Here is a 24,131-nt window from a genome sequence, read left to right as displayed (position 1 = left end):
AGTACCTTTTTTGATATTTAGAAACATTATATTTCATCATTTTTGAAAGCATTTTCACTTTACACAATTTGTTTTATATGTGCTTAAGACTTTGGCACAACACTGTACTGTCCTTTAATGCCAGTACAGGCTTCCAGTCTCCAGCAGACAGACTCAGGCCTCCAGACACACCGCTTCTCCTCCCCAGCACATTCAGAGATTTACAAACTCGGTTGCAGCCTACAGACTTTCAGACATTTGATTTGTCCTTGAACCATAATCCTTGGCATTAAAGCTAGGACACACTGATCGCTCAACATCAGGCCTCAAAATCCAGAATCTCCGGTGACGAGGCCTCAGGCTCCAGTCTCACTGCTTCATGAACACGGGGTTCCAACAACTCACTCTTCCTGCTCACACAGAGCTCCAGCTCCGGAATCTGCAAGCCATGGCTGAACTTAGGGAAAGCGAGCATTACTCACCCTGCTGGTCTGACTTCCAACCAGTTGCCCCAGGTCCTCGTCACTAGTCTTTGAACGCAGAGCAGACCTGACTTCTAATTCCCCCACATCCTCGTTCCTGAAACACTAACCTGATCCCCAACTGCCACCTCTGTTGCAAAAGCACCCATATTGTACTGTCTCAGTACTTTGATATTTGTGTGCTGTAGTACTTACTTTTTATTCGCAGTTATTTTGTGCATTTCTGGTTAGATGCTAACTACATTTCATTGGCTTTGTATCCATACTTGGCACAATGACAATAAAGTTGAATCTAATCTAATCGAATGTACATCGTAACATATGTCATTTGTGTCAGCAAACAGTGCAGTTTGAGGGTGTGATGAGGGCAATTCGCAAGTGTTGCCATCCCTCCGGTGCCAAAATAGCAAGTTCTCAGTTTGCTTATCCTAACCAATACATCTTTGGAGTGTGGGAGGAAACTGAAGTACTCAGAGGAAACCCACACAGCACAGAGAGAACGTACAAACTCCTTACAGAGTGCAGCCAGAATTGAACACCGTATGCAAATCACTGCTGAGGTAATACACTTATGTTAGCTGTTACATTACTGCGAAATATAATGGAAATCTCCTGGAGATTATATTGTTCCACCATTAATGACGTGCTGTGCAGAAACATTCACTGAATCTAACATCCCAAGGCTTTAAAGAGTTATCAGACTAGACCTAACAACGAACACACAAGGATATGCTGGCAGCTCGGCTGAGGGAGTAGGGTGATTTAGAGAGCTCGGCTGAGGGAGTGGGGTAGTTTAGAGAGCTCGGCTGAGGGAGTGGGGTGACTTAGAGTTCTCAGCTGAGGGAGTGGGTGATTTAGAGAGCTCAGCTGAGGGAGTGGGGTGGTTTAGAGGGCTCAGCCGAGGCAGTGGGGTGGTTTAGAGAGTTTGGCTGAGGGAGTGGGTGATTTAGAGAGCTCGGCTGAGGGAGTGGAGTGATTTAGAGCTCGGCTGAGGGAGTGGAGTGATTTAGAGCTCGGCTGAGGGAGTGGAGTGATTTAGAGCTCAGCTGAGGGAGTGGAGTGATTTAGAGCTCGGCTGAGGGAGTGAGGTGGTTTAGAGTTTGCTTGAGGGAGTGGGTGATTTAGAGTGCTTGGCTGAGGGAGTGGGGTGATTTAGAGCTCGGCTGAGGGAGTGGAGTGATTTAGAGCTCAGCTGAGGGAGTGGGGTGGTTTAGAGTTTGGTTGAGGGAGTGGGTGATTTAGAGTGCTTGGCTGAGGGAGTGGGTGATCTAGAGTGCTCGGCTGAGGGAGTGGGGTGATTTAGAGTTTGGTTGAGGGAGTGGGTGATTTAGAGTGCTTGGCTGAGGGAGTGGGTGATCTAGAGTGCTCAGCCGAGGGAGTGGGGTGATTTAGAGCTCGGCTGAGGGAGTGGGGTGGTTTAGAGTTTGCTTGAGGGAGTGGGTGATTTAGAGTGCTTGGCTGAGGGAGTGGGGTGATTTAGAGCTCGGCTGAGGGAGTGGAGTGATTTAGAGCTCAGCTGAGGGAGTGGGGTGGTTTAGAGTTTGGTTGAGGGAGTGGGTGATTTAGAGTGCTTGGCTGAGGGAGTGGGTGATCTAGAGTGCTCGGCTGAGGGAGTGGGGTGATTTAGAGTTTGGTTGAGAGAGTGGGTGATTTAGAGTGCTTGGCTGAGGGAGTGGGTGATCTAGAGTGCTCGGCCGAGGGAGTGGGGTGATTTAGAGCTCGGCTGAGGGAGTGGGGTGGTTTAGAGTTTGGTTGAGGGAGTGGAGTGATTTAGAGCTCGGCTGAGGGAGTGGAGTGATTTAGAGCTCAGCTGAGGGAGTGGGTGATTTAGAGAGCTCAGCTGAGGGAGTGGGGTGGTTTAGAGGGCTCAGCCGAGGCAGTGGGGTGGTTTAGAGAGTTTGGCTGAGGGAGTGGGTGATTTAGAGAGCTCGGCTGAGGGAGTGGAGTGATTTAGAGCTCGGCTGAGGGAGTGGAGTGATTTAGAGCTCGGCTGAGGGAGTGGAGTGATTTAGAGCTCAGCTGAGGGAGTGGAGTGATTTAGAGCTCGGCTGAGGGAGTGAGGTGGTTTAGAGTTTGCTTGAGGGAGTGGGTGATTTAGAGTGCTTGGCTGAGGGAGTGGGGTGATTTAGAGCTCGGCTGAGGGAGTGGAGTGATTTAGAGCTCAGCTGAGGGAGTGGGGTGGTTTAGAGTTTGGTTGAGGGAGTGGGTGATTTAGAGTGCTTGGCTGAGGGAGTGGGTGATCTAGAGTGCTCGGCTGAGGGAGTGGGGTGATTTAGAGTTTGGTTGAGGGAGTGGGTGATTTAGAGTGCTTGGCTGAGGGAGTGGGTGATCTAGAGTGCTCAGCCGAGGGAGTGGGGTGATTTAGAGCTCGGCTGAGGGAGTGGGGTGGTTTAGAGTTTGCTTGAGGGAGTGGGTGATTTAGAGTGCTTGGCTGAGGGAGTGGGGTGATTTAGAGCTCGGCTGAGGGAGTGGAGTGATTTAGAGCTCAGCTGAGGGAGTGGGGTGGTTTAGAGTTTGGTTGAGGGAGTGGGTGATTTAGAGTGCTTGGCTGAGGGAGTGGGTGATCTAGAGTGCTCGGCTGAGGGAGTGGGGTGATTTAGAGTTTGGTTGAGAGAGTGGGTGATTTAGAGTGCTTGGCTGAGGGAGTGGGTGATCTAGAGTGCTCGGCCGAGGGAGTGGGGTGATTTAGAGCTCGGCTGAGGGAGTGGGGTGGTTTAGAGTTTGGTTGAGGGAGTGGGTGATTTAGAGTGCTTGGCTGAGGGAGTGGGTGATCTAGAGTGCTCAGCTGAGGGAGTGGGGTGATTTAGAGCTCGGCTGAGGGAGTGGGGTGGTTTAGAGTTTGCTTGAGGGAGTGGGTGATTTAGAGTGCTTGGCTGAGGGAGTGGGGTGATTTAGAGCTCAGCTGAGGGAGTGGGGAGGTTTAGAGTTTGCTTGAGGGAGTGGGTGATTTAGAGTGCTCGGCTGAGGGAGTGAGCACTAACCTCACTTAAACCCAGCCGGCAGACTGAGCAACACGCAGCAGGGAGGCCCAGCATGCCGGTGCTCTGGTATTTTCCCGAGATCAGTGACTCACCCTAGGCTTGGAGCAATGCCACATTCTATAACTGCTGCCTTTGGCTTCAGAACTTCCGTTTCATCTTTGTCGCCTGAAGTTTTGTCCATCCTGCAAACAAAAACAGAGAAGGTAAGAGAAAAATACCTGTAAATCTCCTCAAACCAACTTAACAATGGCCCATTGCCTCACAGCCTCAGAGACCCCAGTTTGATCCCGATTTCCATCACTGTCTGAATCAGAATCAGGTTTATTATCACTGATTTTTATCGTGAAATTTGTTGTTTTGTGACAGCAATACAGGGCAATACGTAAAATATACTGAAAATTACGATAAAAATATTTTTGAAAGTTGTGCAAAAAGAGAACAAAGTCTTGAGGTAGTGTTCAGGGACTTTAGATATCTGATAGCGTAGGGGAGGAAACTGACTGCATGTCTTCAGGCGCCTATCGCTCCACCATGAAGGTAGTCATAGTACAGCACAGAAACAGGCCCTTCAGCCCATCTAGTCTGTGCCAAGCTATTTAAACTGCCTATTCCCATCAGCCTGTACCAGGACCATAGCTCTCCATACCTCTATCATCTATGTACCTATCCAAACTTCTCTTAGACATTGAAATTGAGCTTTCATACACCACTGGTCCTGGCAGCTCGTTCCACACGCTCACAACCCTCTGAGTGAAGCTCCCCTTAAACTTTTCACCTTTCACCCTTAACCCATGACATCTGGTAGTAGCCCCACCCAAACTCAGTGGAAAAAGCCTGTTTGCACTTACACTCTCTATATCCCTCATAATTCTGTATACCTGTATCAAATCTCCTCTCAATCTTCTACATTCCAAGCAATGACACAAAGGTTGGGGGTGTTGTGGATAGTGTGGAAGGGCTGTCAGAAGTTACAACGGGACATTGATAGGATGCAAAGCTGGGCTGAGAAGTGGCAGATGGAGTTCAACCCAGGTAAGTGTGAGATGGTTCATTTTGGTAGGTCAAATATGATGGCAGAATGTAGTATTAATGGTCAGACTCTTGGCAGTGTGGAGGATCAGAGGGATCTTGGGATCTGAGTCCATAGGACACTCAAAGCTGCTACGCAGGTTAACTCTGTGGTCAAGAAGCCATACAATGCATTGGCCTTCATCAATCATGGGATTGAGTTTGAGAGCCGACAGGTAATGTTGCAGGTATATAGGACCCTGGTCAGACCCCACTTGGAGTACTGTGCTCAGTTTTGGTCACCTCACTACAGGAAGGATGTGGAAACCATAGAAAGGTGCAGAGGAGATTTACAAGGATGTTGCCAGGATTGGGGAGCATGCTTTATGAGAATAGATTGAGTGAACTCGGCCTTTTCCCTTTGGAGCGACAGAGGATGAGAGGTGACCTGATAGAGATGTTCAAGATTGATCATGTGAATAGTCAGAGGCTTTTCCCCGGGGCTGAAATGGCTGGCATGAGAGGACACAGTTTTAAGGTGCTTGGAAGTAGGTACAGAGGAGATGTCGGGGTAAGTTTTTTATGCAGAGAGTGGTGAGTGTGTGGAATGAGCTGCCAGCAACGGTGGTGGAGGCGGAAACGATAGGGTCTTTTAAGAAACTCCTGGATGGCTACGTGGAGCTTAGAAAAATAGAGGGTTATGGGTAACACCTGGGTAGTTCTAAGGTAGGGACATGTTCGGCACAACTTTGTGGGCCGAAGGGCCTGTATTGTGCTGTAGGTTTTCTACTTCTAAAAAACTTAAAGCTGTTCACCCTCTCAACCCCAGACCCATTGATGTCAATATGGGTTAGCCCATCTCCATTTCTCCTGTAATCCACAACCAGCTCCTTTGTTTTTGCGACATTGAGGGAGACGTTGTTTTCCTGACACCACTGTGTCAGACAGATGACTTCTTCCCTGTACGCCACCTCTTTACTGTTTGAGATTAGGCCAATCAATGTAGTGACATCAGTAAATTTAATTAACAGATTGGAGCTGTGGATGGCGACACAGTTATGGGTATACAGAGTAAAGGAGGGGACTTAGTACACAGCCCTGAGGGGCTCCTGTGTTGAGAGTCAGAGGGGTGGAGGTGAGGGAGCCCACTCTTACCACCATGTTGAATGCTGAACAGTAGTCCAAGAACAGCATTCTCACAAAAGCATCCTTCTTCTCCAGATGCAGAGCAGTAGCGATTGGTTATGTCGATAGGCCAATTGCAGGGAGGCTTGTGACTCATGGATTGCCAGAGGGATTGTTGTTTGTCATCTCTATCAACGATCTGGATGATAAAGTGGTGAACTGGATCAGCAAATTTGTGGATAACACCAAGGGTGTAGTGGACAGTGGAGACTCGACAAGCCCCTGCACTCATTCACCTCAAGACAGTTGAGGAAGTTTGGTATGGGCCCCCAAATCCTAAGAACTTTCTACAGGGGCACAATTAAGAGCATCCTGACCGGCTGCATCACTGCCTGGTATGGGAACTGTACCTCCCTTAATCGCAGGACTCTGCAGAGAGTGGTGCGGACAGCCCAGCGCATCGGTAGATGTGAACTTCCCATGATTCAGGACATTTACAAGGACAGGTGTGTAAAAAGGGCCCGAAGGATCATTGAGGATCCAAGTCACCCCAACTACAATCTATTCCAGCGGCTACCATCCGGGAAGCAGTCCGCAGCATAAAAGCCAAGATCAACAGGATCCGGGACAGCTTCTTCCACCAGGCCATCAGACCGATGAACTCATGCTGATTTGAGTGTACTCTATATTACATTGACTGTTCTATTTATTATAAATTACTATAATTGCACATTGCACATTTAGATGGAAACATAATGTAAAGATTTTTACTCCTCATGTATGTGAATAAAGTCAATTTATTCAATTCATCTACTCTCTGGCCTCTCCCACAGAGCCAATGTCTAATCCAATTTACTACATCTTGAATGCTGAGCGACTGAACCTTCTTGACTGACCTCCCATGTGGGACCTTGTGAAATGCCTTCACTCAGAGGGTCACGAGGGTGTGGAATGAGCTGCCAGCAACTGTGATGCATGCAAGCTCAATTTCAATGTTTAACTGAAGCTTGGATAGGTATGTAGGTGATAAGGGAACGGAGTTGGTGGCTGAAGGGCTGGTTCCTGCGTCTTGTTCCAGTTCCCCTTGACTGTCGGAACGGAGTTGATGGGCCGAAGGGCCTTTTCCTGTTCCCCCTTGACTGTCGGAATGGAGTTGATGGGCCGAAGGGCCTGTTCCTGTTCCCCCTTGACTGTCGGAATAACCATATAACAATTACAGCACGGAAACAGGCCATCTCGGCCCTTCTAGTCCGTGCCGAACTCCTACTCTCACCTAGTCCCACCAACCTGCACTCGGTCCATAACCCTCCATTCCCTTCCTGTCCATATATCTGTCCAACTTAACTTTAATTGACAACATCGAACCTGCCTCAACCACTTCTGCTGGAAGCTCGTTCCACACAGCTACCACTCTCTGAGTAAAGAAGTTCCCTCTCATGTTACCCCTAAACTTTTGCCCTTTAACTCTCAACTCATGTCCTCTTGTTTGAATCTCCCCCACTCTCAATGGAAAAAGCCTATCCACATCAACTCTATCAATACCCCCTCATAATTTTAAACACCTCTATCAAGTCCCCCCTCAACCTTCTACGCTCCAAAGAATGAAGACCTAACTTGTTCAACCTTTCTCTGTAACTTTGGAGATGAAACCCAGGCAACATTTTAGTAAACCTCCTCTGTACTCTCTCTGTTTTGTTGAGATCTTTCCTATAATTTGGTGACCAGAACTGTACACAATACTCCAAATTTGGCCTTGGAGTTGATGGGCCGAAGGGCCTGTTCCCCATGACTGTCGGAACGGAGTTGATGGGCCTGGGCCTGTTCCCCCTTGACTGTCAGAATGGAGTTGATGGGCCGAAGGGCCTGTTCCCCATGACTGTCAGAATGGAGCTGATGGGCCGAAGGGCCGGTTCCTGTGCTGTACTGTTGAGTGCTCCATGAAAATGAGCAAATAACATTTGAAGTGAAGCACTGGCAGGTGTGTGTGGGCAGAGGTGGCAAATCAATGAGGCAGCTTTTCCAAGGCTGGTGATCAGTCACTCAACTTGGCAGCGAAGCCTTGGAAAGGACAATGAACAACTGCAGTTAGAAGAGGATTGTTGGTGGGATCGACAGGCTTGGTATTGTAGCAGTTAGCACGATGCTCTTTCAGAACCAAGTAGCTGTTTGCATGCGACAGCGACCGCACTCCTGTACCTCACTTCGAAAGGTGGGCTAAGCCAGTTGACAGACATGCCGGTCCCAGTGTGTGAAGTCAGCTTTGGCATACTGGGTGGATGAGATCTACAGTGAGATCCAAAAGCCAGGGTGGTAGTTCTGCGACACTTTGAGGAGAGCGAAGGGCATGACGAGGCACAGAAGTCATCCACTGCAACTAAAGATGATTCCAGTTGTGACAACTACTTGTATCACTGGACCTGGACTTCTGAGGTCAAGACAGTGGAACTGCACTGTGCAATGGCTTTTCCACTTTAAAAGCTCTCTCGCATTGGTCTCCAGTCATTGTTCGACATCCTCCATTAAAGCACCAGTGACCTGGGCTCAATTCCATCCCTGCCTGCAAGAAGTTTGTACGTCGTCCATGTGACCACGTGGGTTTCCTCCAAGTGCTCCAGTTTCCTCCCACATGGGTTAGTAGGTTAACTGGTCACATTGTACGTCACTGGGCAATGCGGACTGATTGGGCCAGAAGGGCTCGTTACTATGCTAAATAAAATTAAATGATGAGGTGATGAGTCTCCTCGCAGGGAGTCGAGCACTGGGGAAGGGGGCACAGTTTCAGAATCAGGGGCTTCCATTTAAGGCTAACTTTGGAAAGAATTACTTGCCTTCGACTATTGTCAGCCTCCAGGATATTAACACCCAGAGAGCTGTTGAGGCTGAATCCTTGCATCTATTTGCAGCTGGGAGAGGGAAGTTAATTCAGTCAGGGAAGTGGACTTGAGGAAACTTGGAGCAGCCAGCATTGCAGTGAACATTGAGTGTCCCAATATCCTCCTGTTTCCATTTCTCTTGGCTTTATAAGCTGCAGAGAGCAGTGGACTCTGCCTAAAACATGGCAGAAGGCTAATCAATCAGTAAAGAGCCCCACCATCCAGGCCAGGCCACCTTTTGACAGCAACCATCAGGAAGGAGGTGCAGAAGCCTGAAGCCCCACACCAGCAGGTTCACAAACAGCTACTTTCCTTCAACCATTTGGTTCCTGAACCCATACTGTACAAACCTAAATCACTTACAGTTCAGCAAAACTGGGCACTAAAATGGACTGTTATTTTGTTATAATTGTAAAAATTGTGTATAATTCATGTTTCTGCCAGCATATCTGATGCTCAATGCAGCTGCAAGAAATATTTTCATTGTACCTGGCCACACATGGACTTGTGCAGATGATAATAAAGTCTACTGATTCCCTTTGCCAGGTATGAGGATTTTGCTGGGTATTTGGGAACATGAGTTATAGGGAAAGGTTGACAAGGTTAGGACTTTATTTCATAGAGTGTTGGAAAATGAGGGGAGATTTGTTACAGATATACAAAATTATGAGGGATATAGATAGGGTAAATTCAAACAGGCATTTTCTACTGAGATTGGGTGAGACTAGAACTGGATTAAGGGTGAAAGGTGAAATGTTTAAGGGAACATGAGGGGGAACTTCTTCACCCAGAATGGTGAGAATGTGGAACGAGTTGCCTGTGGAAACGGTGGATGTTGGTTCGATTTCAACATTGACAAGAAATTTGGATAGGGACATTAATGGGAGGGGTATGGATCAGGTGCAGATTGATTGAACTAAGTAAATTAATAGTTTGGTACAGACTAGATGGACCGAATGGCTTGTTTCTGTGCTGTAGAACTTACAACTTTACAACGTCAGAAAAGCTTTTAAAAATGACACTTTACTGCCCCCCTGTGGTTATTCTGCAACACTGTCAATTCAGATCTGAGGCCAATGAATACTGTACTGTATAAAACTAATACAAATCATATTGTTGTTCTATTGACAAACTGTGAATTGAATTGACTACCTCTTACACCCTTCACATACATGCGGAGTAAAAATCTTTATGTTATGTCTCCATCTAAGTGTGCAGTGTGCAATCATAGTAATTCATAATAAATAGAACAGTCAACGTAACATACAAAACATTCGAATCAGCGGAGTTCTTGAGTCTGATGGCCTGGTGGAAGAAGCTGTCCCGGAGCCTGTTGGTCCTGGTTTTTAAGCTGCGGTACCATTTCCCAGCTGGAATAGATAGTGATTGGCCAACTTGGGTCCTCAATGATCCTTCGGGCCCTTTTTTCACACCTGTCCTTGTAAATGTCCTGAATCATGGGAAGTTCACATCTACAGATGCGCTGGGCTGTCTGCACCACTCTCTGCAGAGCCCTGCGATTAAGGGAGGTACAGTTCCCATACCAGGCAGTGATGCAGTCAGTCAGGACGCTCTCAATGGTGCCCCTGTAAAAAAGTTCTTAGGATTTGGGGGCCCATACCAAACTTCCTCAACCGTCTGAGGTGAAAGAGGCACTGTTGTGCCTTTTGCACCACACAGCTGGTGTGTACAGACCACATGATGTCCTCAGTGATGTAAAGGCCAAGGAACTTAAACCCTCTCAACCCCAGATCCATTCATGTCATAGCCTGTTTCCATTTCTCCTGTAATCTACAACCAGCTCCTTTGCTTTTGCAACATTGAGGGAGAGGCTGTTTTCTTGACACCAGTGCCAAGAGAGATGACTTCTACCCTGTAGGCCACCTCGTTATTGTTTGAGATAAGGCCTTAGCCTATAACATGTATATACATTTGTCATATTGGAACAGACAGTGAAGTACATTGTTTGTGACAATGACCAACACAGCCCGAGGATGTGCTGGGGAACGCCTCAAATGTCACCACACTTCAGGCATCAACATAGTATGTCCACACCTCACTAATTCTACCCTGTACGTCTTTGGAATGTGGGAGGAAAGCGGAAAGGGAGGAGGGAATTGGTACCGCGCACCGATCAGGATCTCAACCCCGCCGAGAGTACGGCACTTGCTCAGTAATACCTCTGCAGGAACCACCCACCCACAGCTCGCCATTCCCCTCTGTAGAGTGTCAGGAGTCAGTTGCCGGTATGAAACACCAGCAGCTTCGCCACAATCCATTCCAGAGCCAACACCTCCACAGCCGGTTTTGTTACCTGGATAGGACAGGACAGTCCAAACCTGAGGGTCAGCCGCAAAACCCCAGCCTTCACATCCACAGATCAAAAGACAGCTTTCACCCCATTGGCCTTTGTAAATCAAGGTATTGAGTACAGGAGATGGAACGGAATGTTGATGTTGTTTAAGACTTTGGTGAGGCCAAATTTGAAGTATTGTGTGCAGTTCTGGTCATCTAGCTAGAGGAAAGATATCAATAAGATTGAAAGAGTGAAGAGAAAATTGACAAGTTATAGGGAAAGATTGAATAGATTGGGACTTCATTCCCTAGAATGTAAAAGATTGAGGAGAGATTTGATTCAGATATACAAAGTTATGAGGAATTTTCCACTGAGATTGGGTGGGACTTCAACTAGAGATCATGGGTTAAGGATGAGAGGTGAAATATTTAAGTGGAACATGAGGGGGAACTTCTTTTCTCTGAGGGTCACGTGAGCATGGAATGAGCTGCTGCCAGAAGTGATGGATGCAGGTTAAGTTTGAGAAATTTAGATAGGTACATGGGTGGGTGAGGTCTGGAAGGCTATTGTTTGGACGTAGCTCAATCGGCTCGGCATGGACGAGATGAGCCAATGGGTCTATTTCCGTGCTGTAGCACTCAATGACCCAAGGCGGTAGAGAAGGACGCGACGTACGGTTTGCCTCTGTCAGAGAATGTCTCCTGCTCCGGAGCCCCAATGTGCTCTTGCTCCTTGGCGAACTCCACCACCAGAGTGTGGCCCAGACATCTCAGCTGGTGCAGCCTGGACAGGGCCTGCAAAAGATGTCACAAGTCAGAATGCTAGCTCTGCTATTGGTATCTTACTGTCACAGGTGCCAACGTACAGTGAAAAACTTGTCTCGCATACTTCTCGTACAGATCACAGTTCACTGAAGTAGAAGAAAGTAAAACAACGGGAGCATATGAGAGAAAGGCACATGGATGAAACAAAAATGGAGGGTGATGCAGGAAGAAAGGGTTAGATTGTAGGCCAAAGGGCCTGTATTGTGCTGTAACGCTCTATATTAATAACAGGGCAGAATAAAGTGAAAAAGCTACAGAGAAAGTGCAGTGCAAGTTAAAGATAAAGTGCAAGATCTTAATGAGGTAGATTGTGAGGCCAAGAATCCATTGCATTGTACAAGACGATAAGATACTGAAGCAGAAGGAGAATGAATGAGTGCAGGTGAAGTAAGGAAATTAGGCCATTTATCCCATCGAGTCTGCTGTGCCACTCCATCATGGCTGATTTATTATCCCTCTCAACCCCACTGTCCTGTCTATAACACCCTGACTGATCAAGAGCCTATCAAGTTCCTTTAAATATATCCAATGCCTTGGCCTCCACAGCCATGTATTGCAATGAATTCCACAGATTCACCAACCTCTGCTGAAAGGAATTCCTCCTCATCTCCATTCTAAAGGGACATCCTCATATTCTGAGGCTGAGCCCTCTGATCCCAGACTCTCCCACTGCAGGAAACATCCTCTCCGCGTCCACTTTACCCAAGCCTTTCAATATTCAATAGATATCAAAGAGAAACCCCCTTAATTCTTCTAAACTCCAGTGAGCGCAGGCCCAGAGCCATCAAATGCTCATGTTCACCCTTTCATTCCTGGGATCGTTCTCATGAACCTCCTCTGGTCCCTCTCCAATGCCAGCACATTTTTCTTCAGATAAAGGGCCCAAAACTGGTCATAATACTTCAAATGACCAATGTTTTATAAAGCCTCAGCATTATATCCTTGCTTATATACATATAGAACATAGAAATCTACAGTACATTACAGGCCCTTCAGCCCACAATGTTGTGCTGACCATGTAATCTACTCTAGAAGCTGCCTAGAGTTTCCCTACTGCATAGCCCTCTATTTTCCTAAGCTCCATGTACCTATCTAAGAGGCTCTTAAAAGACCCTGTTGTATCTGCTTCCATCATCATTGCCAGCAGTGCATTCCATGCACCCAGCACTCTCTGTGTGAAAAACATACCCCTGACATCCCCTCAGTACATATTTCTAAGCACCGTTAAAACTACGCCCCTTGTGTTAGCCATTTCAGCCCTGAGAAAAAGCCTCTGGCTATCCACACGATCAATACCCCTCAGATATTCTCATCCTCTCGACATTGACAGGAAATAACATATATAATAGAACTGGTACATTTAAAGTGGAGATTGATAGGTTGTTGATTAGTCAAGGTGTCAGAGGCTACGGAGAGAAGGCAGGAAAATGGGGATAATAAATCAGCCATGATGGAATGGTGGAGCAGACTTGGTAGGCCGAACAACCTAATTGTGCTCCCATATTTGATGGTCAAAAATGAATTTCAAGGTAGATTATTATACTTCAATAATTTACTTTGCACTTTGACTGCATAAATCTATTCAGTTTGATCTGAGTGCTTACACACAGCACCTACCTTGGTTGCTGCGTGGGCAGATGAGAACGTTGCATAAGCTGTATGTTTCTGCAAAAGAGAAAAGTTATACAAGAAACTGATTTAAACAAGAATATTGTTCATTCCTTCAGAACAGCACTAGTCAGGACTGGGTGCAGCGTAGATAGTGGCTGCCAAACAGCACCAGAGACCCGGGCTTTGATCAACTCCCCACAGATTCCATGCCTCACCCACACACTGTGGGACAGTTTACAATAGCCAATTAATCCGTCAACCCACATGTCTTTGACATGTGGTGAGAACCAGAGCACTCAGGGGGAATCACACGGTCACAGTGAGAACGTGCAAACTCCACACGGACAGTGCAGAGGTTGGGATTGAACCAGGGTGTCTGAGCAGTGAGGCAGCAGCTCTACCTGCTGGGTCACCGCACTGAATATTGATCATTACTTTATCAGCACAGCACAGGCACTTCCTGCCCAACCACCTAATCACAGCCATGTGACCAACTAACCTGTTTTATCTGTTTAGAGATCAGGCCTTCCTGCCCGAGCCTCACCACCCGGCAACCCATCAATTAAAAACTAGCCTAATCACAGGACAATTTACAACGTCCAATTAACATACTAACTGATTTGACTTTGGAATGTGGGAGGAAACCGGAGCACCTGGAGAAAACCCACGTGCACACAGGAAAACGTACCAACTCTTTACAGATGAAGCCAGAATTAAACTCCAAACTCTGATGCCCCAAGCTGTAATAGCATCACACCAACCGCTCGCTGCTATGGCACCCATGTCTTTGGAATGTGGGTGGAAACTGGAGCACCCGGAGGAAATCCATGTGGACACAGCTGGAACGTAAAACTCCTTACAGCGGCAGTAATCAAAGCAACACACACAAAATGCTGGGGGAACTCGGCAGGTCAGGACATGAATAAAAGTCGACATTTCCGGCCAAGGCACTTCATCAAATCCATGGATGCTGCCTGACCTGCCGAGTTCCTCCAACATTTTGCATGTGTTGTGCTAGATTTCCAGTGTCTGCACGATCTCGTGTTTGTGGTGGGGTTTGAATGCTGGTCATTTGGACTGTAAAGCATTATGCTAACCGCTACAACACCGTGCTACCAACGTTACCACAGAGTAGTTATTCATGTAAACAGGTGAAGACTGTGTAGCTTTGTAAAAGGGAAACCATGTTTGCCGGATTTAACGGAGCTCTTCGGAAGAGGAACATATGCTATGTGTGTACCAGATGCATACTTCCAGGAGGCAACTGATATAAAGCAGCGTCAAAGGTCAATGCAAAAAATAAAAGCTTGCGGTGTAGGAGGTAGAATGTTGAATTGAATAATGATTGGCTGGCTAACGCGTAAAAGACAGCACGGGATGTAATGACTGGTGTGGCACAGAGATCGACGTAGGGACCTGACTTTTACCGTTCCTATAAATGATTTGAAATGAAGACCAAAACATGGAGTGTTAGAGCACTGAACCAGGCACTTTGGCCCATCTAGTCCATACTAACCGGTATGTCTCTGGACTGTGGCAGGAAAGCAGAGCAGCCAGAGAAAACCCACATGGTCACATTGAGAACGTACAAACTACTTACAGACAGCAGTGGGATTGAACTTGGATCACTGAAACTGACCGCTACAACTATTATGCTGCTTATCTATGCTACTGTGTGTACACTAGTGGGAGTTGTGTATAATTTATGTTAAATTAAGTTTATTTTAACTTATGTTTGTCACGCCGCTGCAAAAAGCTGATTTTCTTGGCATCAATACACTGTATGCGTGTGCTTGTAGCAATAAACTTGAACTTCACCAAAGTTTTATACAGTTAAAAACAGACTTCCCAACTTTGAATTGGTGAAGGACTGTAAGTGTGCCATATGCTTTCTTTACCACCCCACCCAATTGTGTTTCCATTTTCTGGGAATTATGGGCTTGTACCTCAACATCTGTTGATTGACACTCCTCAGGATCCTGCCATTTACTTAATATATTTCCCTTGCATCCTTCCAAAATACACCACCTCACACTCTGGATTAAACTGCATTTGCCATTTCTTTGCCCAGATCTCCAAATGATCTCTATTCTTTGTCACTGTTCACAACTCCAGTAATTTCAAGATTCAAGATTGTTTGATGTTATTTCCAGCACACAGTGCAGAAGAAAGCATGCTAATTGTTACTCTGGATTTGATGTAGCACAAAAAAATTAAAAATCACAACGAATACAAATACATTAAGACAGCTGAGATACATAGATGATTGTATTTCCTTAGTGAGGCTTGCCACAGGAGTGTCTGCACTTATGTCGATGCCTCTGACAGGAAAAGATAAAAGTAGGGGTGGTTGGGCATGTGGAGAGGTGTGTTAGTGGGTGGGAGTATTGATCAGCTTTGCTGCCTGGGGAAAGTACAGTTTCCCCCACCATCCGAAGGTAGAGCGTTCCTATGAAATGGTTCGTAAGCCGGAATGTCGTAAAGTGAAGAAGCAATTACAGGTGTCCCTCGCTTTTTTCACACGCTGCCTTTTTCGTAATAGTGAAAGCACCGTTAGCGAAAACAGGTAACTAATGTAGGTCTTTCGTAACAGCGAGGTTTCGTAAAGCGAACGTTCGAAAAGCGGGGTACACCTGTAACTGTTTTTGAGTCTGGTGGCCTTGGTGTGGATGATATGTAACCTCCTCCCTGATGGGAACGGGACATGTGTAAATAAATATATATAAGGGCAGGGAGAGCCAGCCTTGGATAACTAAGGAAATAAAAGAAGGCATCAAACGAAAAGCTCGTGTGTACAAAGTCACCAAGAGTAGTGGGAAACTGGAAGATTGGAAAAATTTTAAAAAGCAACAAAGGACCACAAAGCGAACAATAAAGAAAGGGAAGCTAGATTATGAAAATAAACTAGCACAAAATAAAAAACTGGATAGTAAAATTTTTTATAATTATATAAAGCAGAAAAGGGTGGCTAAAGTGAATGCATGTCCCTTGGAGGACTAGAAGGGGGTTTGATATTGGGTAATGAGGAAATGGCAGAGGCTTTGAATGACTATTTTGTATCGGTCTTCACGGTGAAAAGTTATGGAAGCGATGGGAGATGTGGACCTGAATACAATAGCTATCACTAAAGAAACATAGAAACATAGAAAATAGGTGCAGGAGTAGGTCATTCGGCCCTTCGAGCCTGCACCGCCATTTATTATGATCATGGCTGATCATCCAACTCAGAACACCGCCCCAGCCTTCCCTCCATACCCCCTGACCCCCGTAGCCACAAGGGCCATATCTAACTCCCTCTTAAATATAGCCAATGAACTGGCCTCAACTGTTTCCTGTGGCAGAGAATTCCACAGATTCACCACTCTCTGTGTGAAGAAGTTTTTCCTAATCTCAGTCCTAAAAGGCTTCCCCTCTATCCTCAAACTGTGACCCCTCGTTCTGGACTTCCCCAACATCGGGAACAATCTTCCTGCATCTAGCCTGTCCAATCCCTTTAGGATCTTATACGTTTCAATCAGATCCCCCCTCAATCTTCTAAATTCCAACGAGTACAAACCCAGTTCATCCATTCTTTCTTCATATGAAAGTCCTGCCATCCCAGGAATCAATCTGGTGAACCTTCTCTGTACTCCCTCTATGGCAAGGATGTCCTTCCTCAGATTAGGGGACCAAAACTGCACACAATACTCCAGGTGCGGTCTCACCAAGGCCTTGTACAACTGCAGTAGTACCTCGCTGCTCCTGTACTCAAATCCTCTCGCTATAAATGCCAGCATACCATTCGCCTTTTTCACCGCCTGCTGTACCTGCATGCCCACTTTCAATGACTGGTGTATAATGACACCCAGGTCACGCTGCACCTCCCCTTTTCCTAATCGGCCACCATTCAGATAATAATCTGTTTTCCTATTTTTGCCACCAAAGTGGATAACTTCACATTTATCCACATTAAATTGCAACTGCCATGAATTTGCCCACTCACCCAACCTATCCAAGTCACCCTGCATCCTCTTAGCATCCTCCTCACAGCTAACACTGCCACCCAGCTTCGTGTCATCCGCAAACTTGGAGATGCTGCATTTAATTCCCTCATCCAAGTCATTAATATATATTGTAAACAACTGGGGTCCCAGCACTGAGCCTTGCGGTACCCCACTAGTCACCGCCTGCCATTCTGAAAAGGTCCCGTTTATTCCCACTCTTTGCTTCCTGTCTGCTAACCAACTCTCCACCCACACCAATACCTTACCCCCAATATCGTGTGCTTTAAGTTTGCACACTAATCTCCTGTGTGGGACCTTGTCAAAAGCCTTCTGAAAATCCAAATATACCACATCCACTGGTTCTCCCCTATCCACTTTACTAGTTACATTCTCTATGTTTCTATGCAGCATGGATTCAGCAAAGGCAGGTCCTGTCTGACAAACTTACTGGAGTTCTTTGAGGATATAGTAAGTGCAGTGGATAGAGGGGAACAGAAGGAAGTTATTCACTTGGATTTCCAGAAGACGATCGATAAGGTGCTGCATAAAGGACTTATCCATAAGATAAGGATGCATAGAGTTGAGGATGATGTATTAGCATGGATAGAGGATTGGTTAACTAATAGAAAGCAGAGTTGGGATACATGGGTGTTACTCTGGTAAGCAACCAGTGGTGAGTGGTGTGCCATAGGGGTTGGTGCTGGGCCCATAACTGTTCACAATATATATTAACGATCTGGAAGAGGGGACAGAGTGTAGTGTATCTAACTTTGCTGATGACTCCAAAATGAGTGGAAAAGCAAATTGTGCAGAGGATCTGGAGAGTTTGCAGAGAGATATAGATAGGTTAATTGAGTGGGCAAGGGTCTGACAGATGGAGTACAGTGTTGGTAAATGTGAGGTCATCCATTTTGGAAGGAAAAATAAAACAGCAGGTTATTATTTAAATGATAAAATGCTGCTGTGCAGAAGGACAGGAGTGCTTGTGCATGAATCACAAAAGGTTGGTTTGCAGGTGCAGCAGGTTATCAAAAAGGCAAATGGAATGTTGGCCTTCATTGCTAGAGGGAATAAGGTTATGCTGGAACTCCTAGGGTACTGGTGAGGCCACACCTGGAGTACTGCGTGCCGTTCTGGTGACACTGAACGATGACCAGTTCTGGTCTCCTTACTTCAGGAAGGTTTGGAGGCAGTACAGAGGAGGTTGATTCCAGAGATGAGGGGGTTAGACTATGAGGAGAGATTGAGTCACCTGGGACTGTACTCGCTGGAATTCAGAAGAATGAGAGGAGATCTTATAGAAACACATAAAATTATGAAAGGGATAGATAAGATAGAGGCAGGAAAGTTGTTTCCACTGGTAGGTGAGACTGGAGCTAGGGGACATAGCCTCAAGATTCGGGGGTGTAGATTTAGGACAGAGATGAAGGGGAACTGCTTTTCCCAGAGAGTGGTGAATCTGTGGAATTCTCTGCTCAATGAAGCAGTGGAGGCTACCTCAGTAAATATATTTAAGAAAGGTTGGATAGATTTTTGCACAGTAGGGAAATTAAGGGTTATGGAGAAAAGGCAGGTAGGTGGGAGATGAATCCATGGTTAGATCAGCCATGATCTTATTGAATGGCAGAGCAGGCTTGACAGGCCAGATGACCAACTCCTGCTCCTATTTCTTAAGTTCTTAAAAAGAGTTTCCAGCTGAGACCCTTTATCAGGATGGGCCTCTCGTTTCTCCACCATTTGAGGTGTGTGTGTGCGTTGCTTTGGATTTCCAGCATCTGCAAGATTTTCTCATGTTTGTTTGTCTTTGTTTATGCATAGTTTTTCATAAATTCTATTACATTTCTCAATTTTTCCTGTAAATCCCCGTAAGAAAGTGAATCTAAAGATAGCATATGGTGACAGTTATGTACTTTCAACAGTCTCCCTAAAGTTCAACGTGTAGAGTTTTAATGGTGTTTGTTAAGACCTTACCAGCCGGCCTTTGTCCGGCAAGACTCGAACCGATTCTGCTCCAAAATACTTCAGCAGATCCACCTTCTCAGTGCAGGTCAGCTCGGACGGGAGGCGTCTGACCAGGATGGTCTGGCTGCTTTTGATGGGAGGGGAGGTGTTCTCGCCAGAGCCGGGACCAGCCATGATTCTGGGTGACCAACACATAGTGCATGTTAGCATTCGGGAACAGGACTCGGAGAAAGTGGGAAGGGCGAGGGAGTGAGGAGATAGCTGGGGTGGGGGAGGGGGGTGGTGAGGAGGGGATGGTCGGGAGCGGTGGGGAGGGGAAAGCAGGGCCAGAGGAGGGGAGCAGAAGCAGCAAAGGAAGGAGAAGGAGGGAACAGGTAGTAGATGCTGGTACGATGGGGAGGGACAAGGGACGGAGATATGGGAACAGTCAGGGCGATGACGGGGGAGAGTGAGGATGATGGGGGAGGGGGATGATGGAGGAGTGGGATGATGGGGGAGGGGGGATGATGGGGGAGGGGGATGATGGGGGAGGGGGGATGATGGGGGAGGGGGGATGATGGGGGAGGGGGGATGATGGGGAGAGGGAGATGATGGGGGAGGGTGATGATGGGGGAGGGTGATGATGGGGAGGAGGATAATGGGGAGAGTGGGGATGACGGAGGAGTGGGGATGATGGGGAGGGGGAGGGAGATGATGGGGAGGGGGAGGGGGATGAAGGGGGAAGGAGATGATGGGGAGGGGGTGATGATGGGATAGGAAGGTTGATTGTGGAGGGGCGAGATTGGGGATTAGGGGGATATAAAGCACCTCCTCAGCCCAAAACCGATTCAATCGCTCCCCATCACCGCCGCTCTCTTTCCCCCTCCCTACTCTCACGAACTACTTCACCCCCCCTCACACTCACCGGAAGCCGCTCCGCGAAGCTCTACAACCACTTACTCGCAAACCTCGTGCCTTCCAGTGACGCGACTGAGCCGGCAACCAATCAGCGCGCGCCCCCCCTCCCGCTCCGGAGCAGAATGACGGCGGCAGCAGTGGGCCCGCCTTCCTGTGCGGCAGTGAGCGACAGGGAGCGATGAGCACGTGACGCAGAGCGGGCGCTCGCCCCTCCTCCCCGGGCGCTGTGAGTGACAGCAGTTGATCCCGCCTTCCCGGGCGCCGTGAGTGACAGCGGGCGCTTGCCCCGCCTCCCCGGGCGGTGAGTGACAACAGCGGGCGCTCGCCCCGCCTCCCCAGGCGATGTGAGTGACAGCGGGCGCTCGCCCCGCCTCCCCGGGCGGTGAGTGACAGCGCCAGCCCACGTTTCGGAGCAGTGGCTGCTGGCTGGCGTTAACTTCGCGGGTTCCGGCGGAGCCTCACTTTGCAGCGGTGGGTGTACTAACTTCTCGTAGTGATAAAACAGACGGATGCCCCGTGGGGGTTTGCGAACATTCCACTAGTTACAGCAAAACGCTACAGATGCTGCAGAAATGACACAGATATTCTGATGAAAAGTTGAGATCGCACTGAATTACAGGAAGGGTGTGGGGGCTTTGGAGAGGATGCAAATGTGCTCACCAAGATGTTGCCTGGATTACAGAGTATGAGCTATAAAAACTTGAAGAAATGGGTTGTTTTAAGAGAGAATCTTAGATAGGTACTTGGAGCTTAGAAAAATAGAGGGCTCTGCAGTGGGGTAATTCTAGGCATGGTCTGCCCAACATTGTGGGCCGAAGGTGCTGAAGATTTCTGTTGTCTATGTTTTATGTTTTCTCTGGAGCGGCCAAGGGTGTGAGACAACCTGACAGAGGTCTATAAGTTGAGAAGCTGTAAACTCAGCCTGATCTACGGTGGGCTCTAGCCTCCCTACCATTAAGGACATCTTCAAAGGGTGATGCATCAGGAAGGCAGCATCCATCATTAGGCATGTCCTGGATAGTGAGGTAGCCCCCATAGTGAGGTAAAGATCGTCCCCACCCAGGACATGCCCTCTTCTCATTACTATCATCAAGGAGGAGGACCAGGAGCCTGAAGATCCACACTCAATAATTTAGGAACAGCTTCTTCCTCTCCACCATCAGAATTCTGAACATTCTCATGAATTGCATTCCATTTCTGCTAAGTTAACAAATTTCATGACACATAATAAACCTGATTCAGATTTTTATTTATTATATATTCTTATTGTAATTTATATGTATTTTAATGTATTGCACAGTATTGATGCCAAAAACCAACAAGTTTAAAAGTTTTCAAGTTCAAAGTACATTTATTATAAAAGTATCTATACTACATACAACCTTGAGATTTGTATCCTTATAGGCAGCCACAAAACAAAGAAGCCCATTAAGAAAACAAACTTTTACCCAATGTGTAGAAAAAAACAATTTGTGCAAACAATGAAAGTAAGCAAATGACACTGAGAGCTGTAGTTTTGGAAGTGATTCCACATCCATGAACCCAGTCACAACGGATCTAGGACCCCGTTTGATGTAGGCTACAGCCTCGGATCAGTGCAGAGACAAGTTAGCATTGAGGGGCAGTGAGCTGAACACCAGCCCATCCCTCTCTACTGGCCCGGACACCCTGACCCTTTCAATCTGACACGGCACTTAAAAACCTGATTCAGAATTCCTGGAATTTTCCCATTCAAGGGAGGGGTCACCAAGTGGGAAAGAGCTGCTGATTTGTAAAATATTCACCAGCATACAGTGCAGAAACAGGCCTTGTGGCCCACATCGACCAAGATTTGTATCTAAGCTAGTCCTATTTGCCTGAGTATGGCCCTTATCTCTCTAATGTAGGGGTTCCCAACCTTTTTTATGCCATGGATCCCTATCATTAACAGAGGAGTCCATGGACCCCAGTCTGGGAACCCTGCCTTTCCTCTCTTTGTACCTGTCCAGATGTCTTTTAAGTGTTGTTAATGTACCTGCCTGAACTGTGTCATGGGAGGCCGCAGGCCCAGCTGTGAGAGGTGGAGGGTTGGGCATGAGGCGAGCAACCTCATTGATAAAAAACCCAGAGCTACAAAAACACTAAGATCTGTGAAGATTGGCCGCGCTCGGGGACAATGTGAAAGACTGGCTCAAGACAGAGCACTCTGGCGAGCAGCTGTCAGTGGTCTGTGCTCCCATAGGGGTGATCGGCTCCCGTAAGAGTCATGTGCTCCCGTAGGGGTGATCGGCTCCCGTAGGGCTGCTGTCAGTGGCCTGTGCTTCCATAGGGGTGATGGGCTTAAGAAGAAGATACCTGACTCAAACACTTCCTCAGGCAGCTTGTTTCATATACTGACCGCCCTCTGAATAAAAACGTTGCACCTCTTCCTATTAAATCTCTTCCCTCTCACCGTAAACACATGTGCAGTGACAGGAAAGTAAAGCTGAAACCTTACATTGCTGAGTGATAATAGAACTGATTCAGAGAGAGAGAGAGAGTAAATTCTGTTTCTGGGGTGGAAATGTCAGGTGCTAAAGGGTAGAGGATTATGTTGAGAAGGGAGGAGTCTAAGAGCAAGACAAGATTTTTCTAAACACAGACAGTAGTGGGTGACTGGAACGTGCTGGGAGACGGTGGAAGCAGATACGATAGTGGAGTTTAAAGGCATTTAGACAGGCACATGAATGTGTGGGAACGGAGGCATGTGGATCACACGCAGGCAGATGGGATTAATTTAAATTAGCGTCAAGTTTTACAGACACGTCACTGGCCATAGGGCCTGTTCCTGTGCTGAGATTTCCATGTTTTGCTGAAGTACAGCTAAATGAGGCCCAGTTTATTATTTTTAAACTTTGCCCATCACTGCAGTTTAACCAATCAGTCTGGATTTACAGTGTTTACTTGTACACACTTTAACATTACAAATAACATTGAAGAGAAATTTGAATAGGTACATGGATGGGAGGGGATTGGAGGGTTATGGTCCGTGTGCGGGTCGATGGCAGTGGGCAGAATAATAGTTTGGCACAGACTAGATGGGCTGAAGGGCATGTCTGTGTGCTGTAGAGACTAATTTTCCATGACCCTTTCGATATTTGGGAGATTTTGGCGAGAGTCTCAGGATTTCCTTCCTTTACTGAGAAGCTAAGAGAAAAGATTACAGAACAGTACAGTGTGAGAGAACATTACAGCACAGTACAGTATGATGCTGTGCTGACCTTTCCACAAACTCCAAGATCATTCCAACCCTTCCCTCCCACATAGCCCTCCATTTTCCGATCATTCATGTGCCAATCTAAAAGTTTTTGAATGTCTTTAATGTGTCTGCCATCACCCCTGGCAGTGTTTTACACACCCACCACTCTGTGTAAAAAAAAATCCTCTGACACCACCCCACTCCAATTCTTTCCTCCAACCTCCTTAAAATTATGTCACCCACATTAGCCATTTCTACCCTGAGCTGTCCACTGGAACTATGCCTCTTATTATCTCACACACCTTTCTCAAGTCACCTCTCATCCTTCATACTCTCCAAAGAAAAAAGCTCTAGCTCTCTCAAACTATCCTTCGGGATAATTTGGGAAGTGACCCAGGAAACCTCCTATCCTGGCCAGTAATTCAACTACTTTTGTACGGTTTCGCTATCAAACTTTAACCCACTCAGAATCTGTGTCACCTTCCTCACCAAGACTCTGGCAGCTCGTAGCCCGGTGCCATCGGTGAGGGGTTTGTCTCTGTGAGCAGATGGGTGCTCTGGTTTCCTCCCACAGTCCAAAGACATAGCAGTTAGTAGGTTAATTGGTCATTGTAAATTGTCCTGTGATTAGGGTAGGATTAAATTGGTGTGTTGCTGGCGATGCAGCTTGTAGAGCTGGGAGGGTCTGTTCCACACTGTATCTCGAAATAAATAAAATAAAATCATCTCCGTTACTGAAGTAAAGTTCTCCATCAGACCAAAAAGGCTGCGAGTGAACGGCGGATTTTCAGAGTCAAGGCAGTTTTTACCACTTGGGGTAAAAGAGAGGTGAGACTGAGCAGGCGCGTGACATCAGCCGGTAGAGCGCGAAAGGTTTAAAAAGAAGACTGCCA

The 24,131-nt window shown here is 46.9% G+C and overlaps 1 protein-coding gene across 2 annotated transcripts in view; it reads right to left on the bottom strand.

Moving 5' to 3' along the window:
• Window positions 1–20,084, bottom strand: part of rnpc3 (RNA-binding region (RNP1, RRM) containing 3) — a 65,107-nt gene extending 45,023 nt beyond the window's left edge. Inside the window, exons 1-5 of one of the 2 annotated variants that reach the window (XM_072273250.1) lie at window positions 20,029–20,084; window positions 19,134–19,302; window positions 13,186–13,233; window positions 11,420–11,538; window positions 3,535–3,624 (exon numbers count right to left, since the gene is read on the bottom strand). In XM_072273250.1, coding sequence (XP_072129351.1) covers window positions 3,535–3,624; window positions 11,420–11,538; window positions 13,186–13,233; window positions 19,134–19,298 — 422 coding nt within the window. In that variant the 5' untranslated portion in view covers window positions 19,299–19,302; window positions 20,029–20,084. The other variant, XM_072273251.1, reaches the window with a different exon arrangement.
• Between the last annotated feature and the right edge of the window lie 4,047 nt (window positions 20,085–24,131).

Source organism: Mobula birostris, chromosome 12 (assembly GCF_030028105.1).
Source record: "Mobula birostris isolate sMobBir1 chromosome 12, sMobBir1.hap1, whole genome shotgun sequence".
NCBI lineage: Eukaryota > Metazoa > Chordata > Chondrichthyes > Myliobatiformes > Myliobatidae > Mobula > Mobula birostris.
This window is presented reverse-complemented; position numbering and strand designations above follow the sequence as displayed.